The 12,737-nt window shown below is 39.2% G+C and overlaps 1 protein-coding gene across 3 annotated transcripts in view; it reads left to right on the top strand.

Annotated features, from left to right (window-relative positions):
- LOC125453984 (calcitonin gene-related peptide type 1 receptor-like) overlaps positions 1-12,737 on the top strand; it is an 80,448-nt gene that overhangs the window by 42,451 nt on the left and 25,260 nt on the right. For all 3 annotated transcript variants that reach the window (XM_048534204.2, XM_048534202.2, XM_048534203.2), the window contains 2 exons: positions 9,791-9,883; positions 10,599-10,743. In XM_048534204.2, the coding sequence (XP_048390161.1) occupies positions 9,824-9,883; positions 10,599-10,743 (205 nt within the window). In that variant the 5' untranslated portion in view covers positions 9,791-9,823. The remainder of the gene's footprint in view (positions 1-9,790; positions 9,884-10,598; positions 10,744-12,737) is intronic.

The following is a 12,737-nucleotide window of genomic DNA, read 5'->3' on the forward strand; positions in this document are numbered from 1 at the left end:
CAAAAATCTATCAGCCTTTGCCTTAAAAACTTTCATTGCCTTAAATGCTTCACTGGACAGGAATTCCACAGACTCACAATACTTTGAGTGAAGAAGTTCCTCCTCAACTTAGTCCTAAATCTGGTCCACCTTATTTAAGGCTAAGCAACGGCAGAATTTACTCCAGCACAATCTGTAACCTCATGGCCCAGCATAACCCCCACTCAACCAGTACCATCCAACCAGGGGATTGAGCATGGCTCAATAGAGAGTATAGGGGAGCAGTCCAAGAGCAGTACCAGGAAGACTGATAAAATGGTGAAGCCTGGTGAAGCTACCAAATAGGATTACTTGCACACCAAACAGCATAAGCAGCAAATGATGGGTAGAGCTGAATGATCCCACAATTAACAGATCAGATTTAAGCTCTCCAGTCCTGCCAAATCCAGTCATGAATGATAGTGGACAATGAAACTACGCACTGGAGAAGGAGGCTCCGCAATTGTCCCCATCCTCAATGATGGAAGAGTCCAACAATCATTGGGAAAGATAAGGCTGAAGCATTCGCAGCAATCTCTAGCCAGAAGTGCCAACTGGATGATCTATCTGGGGACCCTCCAGACTTCAGCACACTCAGTTCACGCCATGTGATATCAAGAAATGGTTGGAATTACAGAATAGTGCAAAGATTACAGGCCCTCACAACATTCTGGCAATAGTATTGAGTTGTACTCCCCTAGCCAAACACTTGCTGTACAATCACAGCAATAGCATCCACCCAACAATATCGAAAATTTCCCAGGTATATCCTGTACACAAATAGCAGGACAGTTGTAACTCCTCAGATACTGAAACAGTCCATGTTAAAATGCAGTGAGGTCTGGACAACATCCAGGCTTGGGCTAGCAAGTGGCAAGCAACATTCGTGCCACACAAATGCCAGGAAGTGACCATCTCCAATAATGGACAATCAAACCACCATATCTCGATATTCAAGGGTGTTGCCATTACTGCATTCTCCCATTATCAACATCCTGGGGGGTATCATTGACCAGAAACTCAACTGGTCTCATCACATAAACACAGTGGCTACCAGAGCAGGTCAGAGACTGGGAATACTCTATGAATGAGTTACTCCTGACACCTTGGGTGACTGTGCAGTGTTTGCATGTTCTCCCTGTGTCTGCATAGGCTTCCTCTGGATGCCCCGGTTTTCTCACACAGTTCAAAGATATTATGTGGATTGCCCATGCTGAAAATGGCCTGTCGTGTCCAGGGATGTGCAGGCCAGATGGATTAGCCATGAGAAATGCAGTGTTATGGGGATATATTAGGGAGCTGGATCTGGATGTTGGAGCTTGTTGGAGGGTCAGTGGGCACTCAATGAGCCAAATAGCTTCTTTCCATACTGTATGGATTCTATGATTCTACATTTTATTTTTTGAAGCTTTTCATGTCTCTGAAGTAAGTGAGCTGCTGTACCTGAATTTTTGCAGAAACCAACAAAGATCAAAGTGGCTTGAGTTATAAAGGAAGGCTGAATAGACTGGGACTTATTTCACTGGAGCGTATGAGGTTGAGAGGCAACCTGATAGAAATTTATAAAATAATGAGAGGTATAGATAGAGTTAATGGTAATTATCTTTTCCCTAGGATGGGGGTTTTCAAGACTATCGGGCACATTTTCATGGTGAGAGAAGAGAGATTGTAATAAGATGTAAGAGACAATTTTTTTACACAGAGGGTGGTTTGCATGTGGAATGAACTTCTTGAGGAAGTGGTGGATATGTGTACAATTACAATGTTTAAAAGACATTTAGATAGATGCATGAATGGGAAAGGTGTGGAGGGATACAGGCCAGAGCAGGCAGGTGGGATTAGTTTAAGAGATAATGGGAACTGCAGATGCTGGAGAATCCAAGATAATAAAATGTGAGGCTGGATGAACACAGCAGGCCAAGCAGCATCTCAGGAGCACAAAAGCTTTTGTGCTCCTGAGATGCTGCTTGGCCTGCTGTGTTCATTCAGCCTCACATTTTATTATCTGGGATTAGTTTAATTTGGGATTATGTTTAGCATGGACCAGTTGGACCGAAGGGCCTGTTTCCATGCTGTATAACTGTATGACTCTATCTGTGCAATCCATTTTGGATCTGTAGAATAGCTATATTTAAAGATTAAGTGCATGTGCATTCTGTACAGAATATATTGCGGCTTCCGTATTTTGTTATTTGTATATACAATAAATCAAGTACTATTATAAGTTGCAATAACACAAAGAACTACAGATGCTGCAAATTGGAAAAAGAAAACAGAAATTACTGGAAAATCTCAGCAGGCCTGGCAGTACCTGTGGAGATAAGGCAAAGTTAATGTTTTGGCGTAGTGACCCTTCTATAGAACCCAGTTCTGCATAAGGGCCACTGAATTCAAAACATTAACTTTGCTTTCTCTCCACAGATAGTGGGAGACCTTCTCAAGCAATTTCTGATTTTGTGTCCTGTGGGTTTTTTTTTGTGTAGGCGTTAATATCATTTTATTTTGGCACACCGTAATGTTTTATGTTCAATTTATCTTTTTCAGTTAAATATTTTAATTCAGCCAAGCTCTATCAGAGTGGTCTAGGCAACCAATTCGTGAACATTGGTATTATCTTCAAGCAAAGAACTCTACAAGTGCGTATTGGTTACAGGCTCATTTGAAAAAGCTTCATTCAGAGTTGCCTCTGATTTAAAATACTCATATTTAAAATGTGAATAACATCAGAATGAATGCTATCCATATTCAAGATTCTGTCATGTTTGACTTGATCCTTGACAGAATGTATTATACATTCCACTCTTTACAAGTGCTGTGCTTGAGATAGATTACAGCATTATAGATGACTATTATTTTCAAGTACGTTTATAAACAATTTTCTTAATTTCAATGTTGCGTGTTATCATGTGAGTATGAGCTCAAGCCATGTAGATTACAGTCTTGGGAATGTGACTTTGATTATTACATGTTCTGTAATTATTCCAAATGACTTGTGATTAAATGGAAACTTTCATGCCTGGAAAAATTCAAAACTGAATTCCCCAGTTGTCATTTTCTAAATCACTGGGATCATGAATTTTGAGACTATTTTAAGATGTTACCATTGATCAAAAACTGAATTGAATTAACTATATAAATACCTTGCTGGTTAAAATAAAACTAGTCAGAACATGGGAATTTAGCTGTACATAAGCTATCTACTGATTCCCCAAAACTTGTCCAGCACCTACAAGGCATAAAGTCAAGAGTGTGAAGAAGTAGCATCCTCTTGCCCGGATGAGTACAGGTACGAGAACACGCAAGAAGTTTGACACCATCCAGAACAAAACAGCCCTCTTAACTGGCAACGTGTAGTCATTTTTAACGTTTACAACCTCCACCAAACAATGCATGGCATGCACCAACTACAATAGGCACTGCAGAAACTAACCATTCTTCTTCAGCAGCATCTTCCAAATCCATAACCTCTCCCACCTGAAAGCACAGGTGCAGCAAACTCGTTGGAATGCCATCAACTGCAAGTTCCCCTCCAAGCTATAGACTAATTATGGTGTGATTACTTCTCTGTTACAGGATCAAAACACCAAAACTTTCTCCCTAAGAACATTGTGGGTGATCCTACATTCAGACTGCAGTTGTTCAAGAGTGTGGTTCAATATCACCTTTTCAAGGGCAGAAAGACATGGACAATAAATGTTAGTCTAGCCAGCAATATTGACGTCTCATGAATGAATTTAAAAAAGGAATCGAGATCTGCAAGTATTTGTGTGAAAGCAATCTATTCAAATGCATAGAACTACATATATGGTATAGGTTATTCAGCACAGAAAAAAGGCCATTCAGCCCAGTGCATGCCAGTATTCTTGCTCCACTTGAACTCCCTTTCCACCTTTTCTCAACTAAATCTATCAGTGTAACCCTTTGTTCTCTTTTCTCACATAGGCTTACCTAGCTTCCTCTTAATGCCTCTATACTTTTCAATCATCCTCTCCCAATGGTGTTGATCTCCATATTCTGACCACATATTGTATAAAATGCTGCAATGAAACTAATAGACAATTGGAAGGGGCACATTTCATAACTTTGTTGCAATAACATTATGACATTAATGTCTTTATTAAACAAGCTGTGAAATTATACAGGTTTTGGCTCACTGAAGAATTAGCCCAAAGTTTTAAAATATATGCCATTGATAATCTGACTTTGATTCAAGGTGTTGTCAGAAGCCCTATTTGGAGTGTACCCAACAGGGATATATCTTTATAATATTTTGTCTTCAGACCATTTGCATCACTCACTTTTCCCAAGGTGAAAGCAATGGAAGGCAGTATACATCGATGCTGCTGCTAATGCCTCTCCTGAGAAATAAGTGAGGAATGACAAAAAAGTGGAGATGGATTATAATATGAGAGAATACAAGCAAGTAATGTAAAAGCAGACAGTAAAAACTTCTACACACATATGAAAAGCAAAGGAGTAGCTAAAAGTAAGCATTGTTCCCTTAAAGAATGACTTTGGAAAACCAATAATTGACAACAAGAGTATAGCAGATAAAAACAGAAAGAACTGCAGGTGCTATAAATCAGGGACAAAAACAAAGTTGCTGGAAAAACTCAGCAGGTCTGGCAGCATCTGTGAAGAAAAAAGTCAGAGTTTTGGGTCAGGTGACCACAAGAGTATAGCAAATGCTTTGAATCAATATTTTATATCTGTTTCCAAAGTAGAAGACATAAAAAGCAACCCAAGCATTTGGAAAACAAGAAACGAAAGAGAGAGATGAACTTAATCAATCACAGTTGTAAAAAATGAGAAACTAATAAGTCTAAAATCTGATGAGTGGCCTGACATGATGACGTATATCCTAGGGTTTTAAAGGAATGGGCTGCAGACATTAGTCTCCAAAATTTTCGAGATTCTGTGAAGACCCAGGGAATGAGAAAATAACAAACGTAACACCTCACTGCTCAAGGTGTGAAAGCGTTTGAAAGCAGTAAAATATTGGTCAGTCAGCCTAACAACTGTCATTACGCACATGGTAGAATCCATTGTTAACAAAGAAGTAACAGGGTGTTTAGCAAATCGTGATACAATCAGGCAGAGTCAACATGGCCTAAGGAAAGAGAAATTGCGTTTGACATATTTATGAGAATCTTCAACCTTACTGTCAGAAGATTGTTCACAATGTCCTATTTCATCTGCATTCAGCACATCCCTCTCTGCCCGCTCCAGATGTGAAGGCCACTGGGATATGGTACACCTTTTTTAGCCTTCAAAGACCACAGTAGAATAGGCAACAAAACCGCCATCTTACAGATTCCTATGGTCTGTTCACTAGGCCATTGAAGAAGCATGGGTAGCATTGTATCTCCATTCTGCATTGTCTGAGGGATTCATAAAGGCATTTGGACAAGGTAGCCCGTGTCACCTAGCAGCCATCCCTGTATAGCCTGAGAACCTTGGATGGAGGCAGAATCTATGAGTTGTCCATGCCATGTGCATCATGGCAGTTTGATGAAATCTGCAGGTTGATGATAGGATGCTCCCAAAACAATGTGGGAGCAATTGATAATGCCCTGCCACTGGGAGATGCCAGCGATTCTGGAGAATCCCACTGTCCAGGCTGCTTGACTCTCCCTGCCGCAACAGAAGGATATGAACTGCTGTGATCTGGAGAAAATGGCATCCGTCATATCCAGAGTGCATTTGTGGTTTGAGGATTGGAAGGGGCCATGGAGTTCTTCAGTTGTTCCATGGATCAAGCTACTGATATAAAATTTCAGGTCAATGTAACTTTGACAGGCATGGGAATAGAATGTCCATCCATTACTTCCAAGCAAAAGCCATGCTTCAGCAGAAACAACAGTTGGAAGTCCATACTTTACACTGTTTTGGGCTTCTAACAGTATTAGATAATGAAAGTGAGGATGGTAGATTCACGGCCTGGCAATCCTCCTCTGTGTCTTTGAGGTATCTTGCCTGCTGCTTCTCTCTCTGGATTCTGATGGCACTTTATTTGCTCTCTTCCTCTACATCATTGTCAGACTTCTGACAAAACCATAAGGAATCCTGCAAGCTGAGGTTTGATCTGATAATCTGTGGAGAAGGGACTAATTAGAAGGATCAGCATATTAGTAGGTGTACTTCTGATGCTTACACATCAGTCATTATGAAGCATCATGTTATTTACTGACAGAGTGTGCCTGTGGAGGTTTTGCAGGGAGGCTAATGTTATGTCTTGATATGGAGCCCTGCTATACCCTTAATGCTACATTGCCAGGAGCGTAAGTCAAGCACTTGTCCAATATTATAAGACTCATGGGTTTAATTTAGGTTAAGAAACTTGGTCAGCATGGATTAGTTGGACCAAAGGGTCTGTTTATGTTTGAACAATGACTCTCGCAAAAACTCCACTGTAGATCATCGAAGATGATATCTTTGCATACTCACAGTTCAGTCTATGAATGCAGCAGCTCAAAGCATTGTCTTCCTGGATCAGGTATGAAAAGTGATAAAGAAATGGCAAATCCAGATGAAGCCTTCAAGTTAACATCTGCAGATCTTTCGAGTATTTAACATCACAGTTGGTCTGTTAGTGAAAGACTGGGTGGCCCATGCTCAGACTGAAATGGCAGGACAGCCCTCACTGAGCATAGCACATCCTCCATACACACATCTTCACAGCAACTCAAGTGATCAGGTTGCGATCTCTGGACTGATTACATTTGACCTTTAGGGCTAATCGCAGGCCCAATCCCCAGACTGCAAGAACACTGATCACTGGAATCTGAAAGGACCAAGATTCTGACTGACTGCGGCCAGTGCCCTGAACTGGGATCAGACCAGCCCCTTGACTGACAGTGACAACACTCCTTGACTGATCCCCTTCACTTTACTGAGAACTCGCTCATGCACTGTCAGACATGGTGATTTACCTGAAGCATATGCAGAGTATTTGCCACCTAAGCTTCTGACACACACTGTAGGTGTGATATTGATGTAGCATGGTGCCGTACAGCAACCTGTCTACTCCTTGACTTTTCAGTGTGCTGAACTGATGTGCTGACTGTATCTCCTGCTGTGCAGAAATATGATACAGACCAGAGATGCTGACAGCCTGTCAGTTAGCACTGAAGACCCTATGAGTTAAAAGGCAATGCAAGCTAGAAAGCCCAAGAGCTTCCAAGTCAGCATAAATTGAATGTGTTCTGAGAGAAAAAACTAACAGTCATAAGGTACATAAGATGTGTGCGCACCACTACGTGTAAAAGTGATCCAGCAGAAGGTTACGAGTTACAAGTGCCCCTAAGCTCCTAAGTGAAATCCTGAAGCACTAAAATGGTGTGTGAGATAGTCCAAAAGTAGCCATGGTGATGTGGTGATATCCATTTGTGTAGATGAAGCATTGGAGAGTATAGTGTCCATGGAGGATGCTAGAAAATGGTGGTGTAGCAGTCCAAAGAAGAAAACAGGGAGCTGCTGGCACCATGTAACTGCTCTGACTTTCTTGTCAGGAATTTGTGCCACCTGCTTTTCTTGGGGTAGGAGGGGAGAATTTTGAAATTGGTTATTAGCTGATAAATGAAATGCAAGTTGTAGGAAACAAGAAAGTTGCTGCTCATGAGCAAAGTTCAAAATATGTAATTTAAATTTTAACTGGAAAACCAGCAATTTTATTTGCAACATCAAAAATCTGGAGTTTTTGCTTATTGTATGTTTTCCCAACTAGCTCACCATTGCCTGCTAAAACAAACTTAATATTCTAGCCTTTGTCTAAATCTATGGCAGCTGAGCACTTGGAAGAATATATGAATTGGAATAGATCAATTATTGTAAAGAAATAACTTGTTCAAATTAATTATATGGCACATCCCACTCTGAATTCATCTACTCAAGAGCTGGAATGATGGTAGAGAATAAAGTTAAGCTCAAAAGCTTCCAATTTCAAGGCAGCAAGAGTTGTAATAGAAGTAGGCAAAGAAAACACTGAATAATGCACTTCCTTAAGAAACCTTATGAAGAGAATGACTTACTTGGGAAGAAGAATGCCTTTTGGTGTTTCAGTCGCATATTATAATGTTCTTTTGGATATGTTTATTGCAACAAGCCTCTTTAAAAATGTACTATCAATTCTCCATGGCTATCAAAATATTCTTAAACGTAGTATCTAATTTGGGAATTCTTGTAAGATAAACACATGTGACTATAAATGCTTCAAATTTTCTTCTTGGATGTGCAAAATGCTTTTTTGGCAAGCAACCAGAATGTGTGCACTTTATTTGGAAGAAAACTTAAATCAAAGTGCTCACTTTTTTGCTGTAATGGAACAGGGGGACATTGTCAAATCAGTGTATATATGACAGACTTGGTCATAATTAGTATCTGTGCATTAGGTTAAATGTTTGTGTGTATTTGAGTTTCAACTTTGGGAAGGACAAAAACAGATGTGTGTGCAAAAGGGGACATGAATATTAAATACCAGATTAACTGCTGTGTGTTGAATCCGTTCTATTTTGCTATGCTGCCCTGGCCACAGGAAAAAATATTTTCAAAATAATTACATTTGATACGAATCCACCATGAAAATGTATGTCATCTGGGGTATTTCCTAGATGGCTACTCCTCTTACTTCGCAGTATTTGCCATCTCTACTAGTACGTGATACTAGGTAAGCGCTGTTGTTGGTAGTTCACTGTCATCAACTCCCCTTTGGCATTGCATTGTTTCAGGCCTATACAGTGATTTATGTTAAAGCACATATCACTGTGTCTACACAAGGGGCACCATTCTTGGATAACAAGAAGGTTTATTGCATGATAGCAATGAGCACAACTACAGTTTGGCCAGGCCTAATTACTCGGACTTTAAGGAGGTGATGCAGTGATGTTTATCTGCTCTTCAAGCTGGAGCAAACCTTCTTTGCCCACAGACTGTATATGGCATCATTGTAATGGGTGAGACCAATCTAAAATGAATATTAACCCTTTCACAACCATTGTCTTTTTAACATCTCCCTTTAGTTCAATGGCTGGAGCAAGTGTAACACGAACATTGACCATTTCGGAATCATTATATCAACCTGAGAACTATAATTTTGTACGGGTTCCTGTCAGCGGTCAAGAATTTCTCTTGCTTCCCACTGTTAGATCCTTATATTCACATACACTTGATTAGAACAATTTAAAATTGTGATGAATTTAGATGAGAATGCCTGAATTTTCAAAACTTTTAAAATTACACATCAGTTTAAAGAATGCTCAGGGATCCAAGGAAGAATCTTTAAAATTCCGGCTCACTCTGATCAAACACAGTTACTATCCATCAAGTCTCAAGATTGAATGGAGTCAGATGAGAACCCATTTTTGGATTGTATTGGCACAGTTTCATTGATGTGAAGCAGAAATCATTTCACACCATAAGCTGCAATATAAATGTAAAATAGACAATTGGCAGTTAGCTCAAAAGTGGTCCAAATTCAAAAGGGAGCATTGTTATTTTGATGCTCACGAATTTAAATTGCAATTCAAAGCTCATGGTGTTTGGATGAGCATCATATTAGAAGGCAACAATGTACTATTCCTGTGATATATGACTGTAAACAGACAGGATGCAGAATCCCGATGATATATGATATTAAACAGCAAAAATACAGAATCCTTATGATATATGATACAAACCAGGAAAAGTGCACAATCCCTATTCTGAGATGCATGTTATTTTAATATGTTCCAGTTGTTGTTTGTCACTCAGGCTATTTTCTTTTATCACTTTATAGGCTGTCATATTCAATAGTGAACTATTCTGGACAATGTCTTCGATGGAAAGGAACTGGATGTTTCATTTTTTGTTCTTCCTTTCCATTTCAAAGGTAGGTCTTAATAATTTATTTAGAAAATGCATAAAATCCTGTTTGGCCATTCTCATTTGATGTTCAGAAATTCAATTACGCTACATAACTTACACATACAAACAGTTTTATTATGCTTACGAAATAACAGAACTGCATAATTTGTTTGGATGGCGAACTTGCTTGTACTGGATATGTACACTATTTATATGCCAGCTTTGTTGGGATAGCATGCAAAGAATTGTCACATTTTTATCATGAGAATGCTTTAATCAGTTCACAAAAATCAGTACCATTCATATAATTGATGTTTAATTTCACATGTACCTATAGGGAAAGGCCACCCAGTAGTATAGTTTGAATGTTCATGTTTGAGTCAGTGCATGTGGTATATCTGAAGCCATCTGCACAATTTGCTCATGGAATTTCCTGTTTTGCACTGGAACATCTATGTAACATTTTTTTTCCTCTTGAAGAAGACAGCAATGCTGAATGGTGGGGATGAGGGTTTGAGATGGTGACCTGGTGTCTAAGATGGCAAACTAACAAGCTCATTTCTTGGCAGTCATGCAAGTGCTGTGCAGTATCTCTAAATAATACAAATTATTGGGCAATAGTTAAATTTTGTTGACAAAGAATTGCATAAAAGCCTAGTCGGAGTTTAGTTTAACTGATATTCACTTCCACAGATCTATACATGTTACATGTCTCGAACAATATATTTGTTTTGTATCAGTTTGCAGTGGTCATGACGGAGAACAGTACACGGAATGTACCTGTGGAATTATACCAAGGATTTGGCTTCACCAGGCAAAAAATAATGACTGCGCAGTATGAATGCTACCAGAAGATTATGCAGGCTCCTGCCCATAAAGAAAATGGTAAAAAAAGAAGTGGCTGTTCTGCATTCATGCTGATGTGTCATTTTGCATTCAGAGTTCTGCACCACTGCCAACAACACATTCTCCTCAGTTGTAGTTCAATTAATACTACTCAATTTTACATTAGTTGTAAGGCAATCTGCTTATTGCTAATAAATAATATGTTAGCTGAGTGTAATTTAAAATGATCTGTTAGAATTATCTTCAACACTATAGGGTGAGGCAAGGTTGAGAAGGAAATGTTAATGTAACAGTCCATAGCTACAATACTATATTGGCATACAGATGAATATGTCGTGCTTTCGGTTAAGTTATGGAACTCATAAGTGAAGCTGCCCCAGTCAGATCCAGGGAACAGGTGTGAGGCCAGCTTAGGGAGGTAGTCTCACATTTCTAGGCTTTGCAGTAATCATTGGTGGAAAGAAAACCTTTTAACCTTGATTCTATTTTTAGTAAGGAGTCATTAAAACTTCAACTAGTATGAGGATGCCATTGAATGGAGTCCTGCCCATTCTTTCACAGACCTCTGATTTCCTTGATTAGATACTGACAGAGAAGCCAGCGGTGCTGCTCAGAAATTAGTTTCACACTGGACATTGTAATATAGTGCTGCTTTCTATGAATCTCTCAGTTCTGGTTACTGCCATTCCAAAGGCTGCAAGTATTAGTGTCAAAGGGCTCTGTGCAGTAGTGGATGCAAGTGTGCAGGGTATTCACCCTTTACATTGGATTCATGGTAAATGTGTTAAGTCTGTTTGAACAGAAATTATGGTGCAGTCACAAGAACGACTGGCACTCTGGCAATATTACAGTAACACGACAGAGATGGTGGCTGCGTTACCAGCGAATTTCTCCTTTCCCTGATGGTGCTTCAACCAGACATGGTCAGAAATCCCTTTAATCCATGAAACAATCCATGTATTTCTAGTGAAGTAACATTGATGAGGAACTTCTCAGCATCTGTTGCTGACTTCTTCAGAAGTTTCTCCCAAGTGCCACCTCTACGACCTAACATCACAAATGCTGTAGTCATGTGGAAGTACCATCGCCTCTACAAATGTCAAAGAATTAGATGTAGATCATATGGCCCATCAAACCTGCCCTGTCATTCACTGTGAACATGGCTCATCTTGGGCTTCAGCGCCATTTCCTGCCCACTTCCCATATCCTCTGATTCCCTGAAAACCAATAATAAACTGCCAACCCCAGTTTTAAATATATTCACAATAGATCCTCAACCTCCGGGGTAGAGAATTTCAAAGAAACATAACCCAACTGAAGAAATTCAGCCCTGAAGGACTGACTTTTTATCCTGAGACTTTGCTGCTGTGTTTTAGATTCTCTTACTAATCAATCTCACAGCATCTACTCTATCAAGTCCCTTTGTTCCTATCTTCCCACAATACAGAGGAAAACGGTAATAATCAGAAATTAAAACAGAAACTGCTGGAAACAAAGAACAGGTTATACAACACCTTAAAATATATATTTATTCTTTTAAATTTGAACAAAAGTTGAAAATGTTTGTTCTTTTATTGTTCAGAAAATTTACATTTCAATCCATTGCCTTTCTTTGTTTTTTATTGGCATTACCGATATTGGTTATAATTAAGAAAACCACAGGATGCATGCAAACCTTGAATGGGATTAATCTTTTTCCATTTTACTGTTGTGCTTTTTCTGCTTTGCTCTGCAATTGTGCAGTGTTGCCTGTCAGCAAATTTAGCAAAAGAATTGTAGGATTTATAGTTAACGTAATTTGATCAGGGAAAGTAGGACTCTGTTACTAAACCCTTGAAATATAAAACAGAAGTTGTCCATTTTTTTAAAAAATCAGTTTCACATTGCTATGTTTAGCATGAGAACATTTATTAAATGTACTGTTTTTTAGAACTGCTGCTTGTTCTTACATGACAATACGCATGTTTGTGTGTAGCCTTTATGCGGCTTGATGAAAAGATACAAGGGCATTTATTTGTCAGGCCTGTGGAAGT

This window comes from Stegostoma tigrinum, chromosome 7, assembly GCF_030684315.1.
Source record: "Stegostoma tigrinum isolate sSteTig4 chromosome 7, sSteTig4.hap1, whole genome shotgun sequence".
NCBI classification, from domain to species: Eukaryota; Metazoa; Chordata; class Chondrichthyes; order Orectolobiformes; family Stegostomatidae; genus Stegostoma; species Stegostoma tigrinum.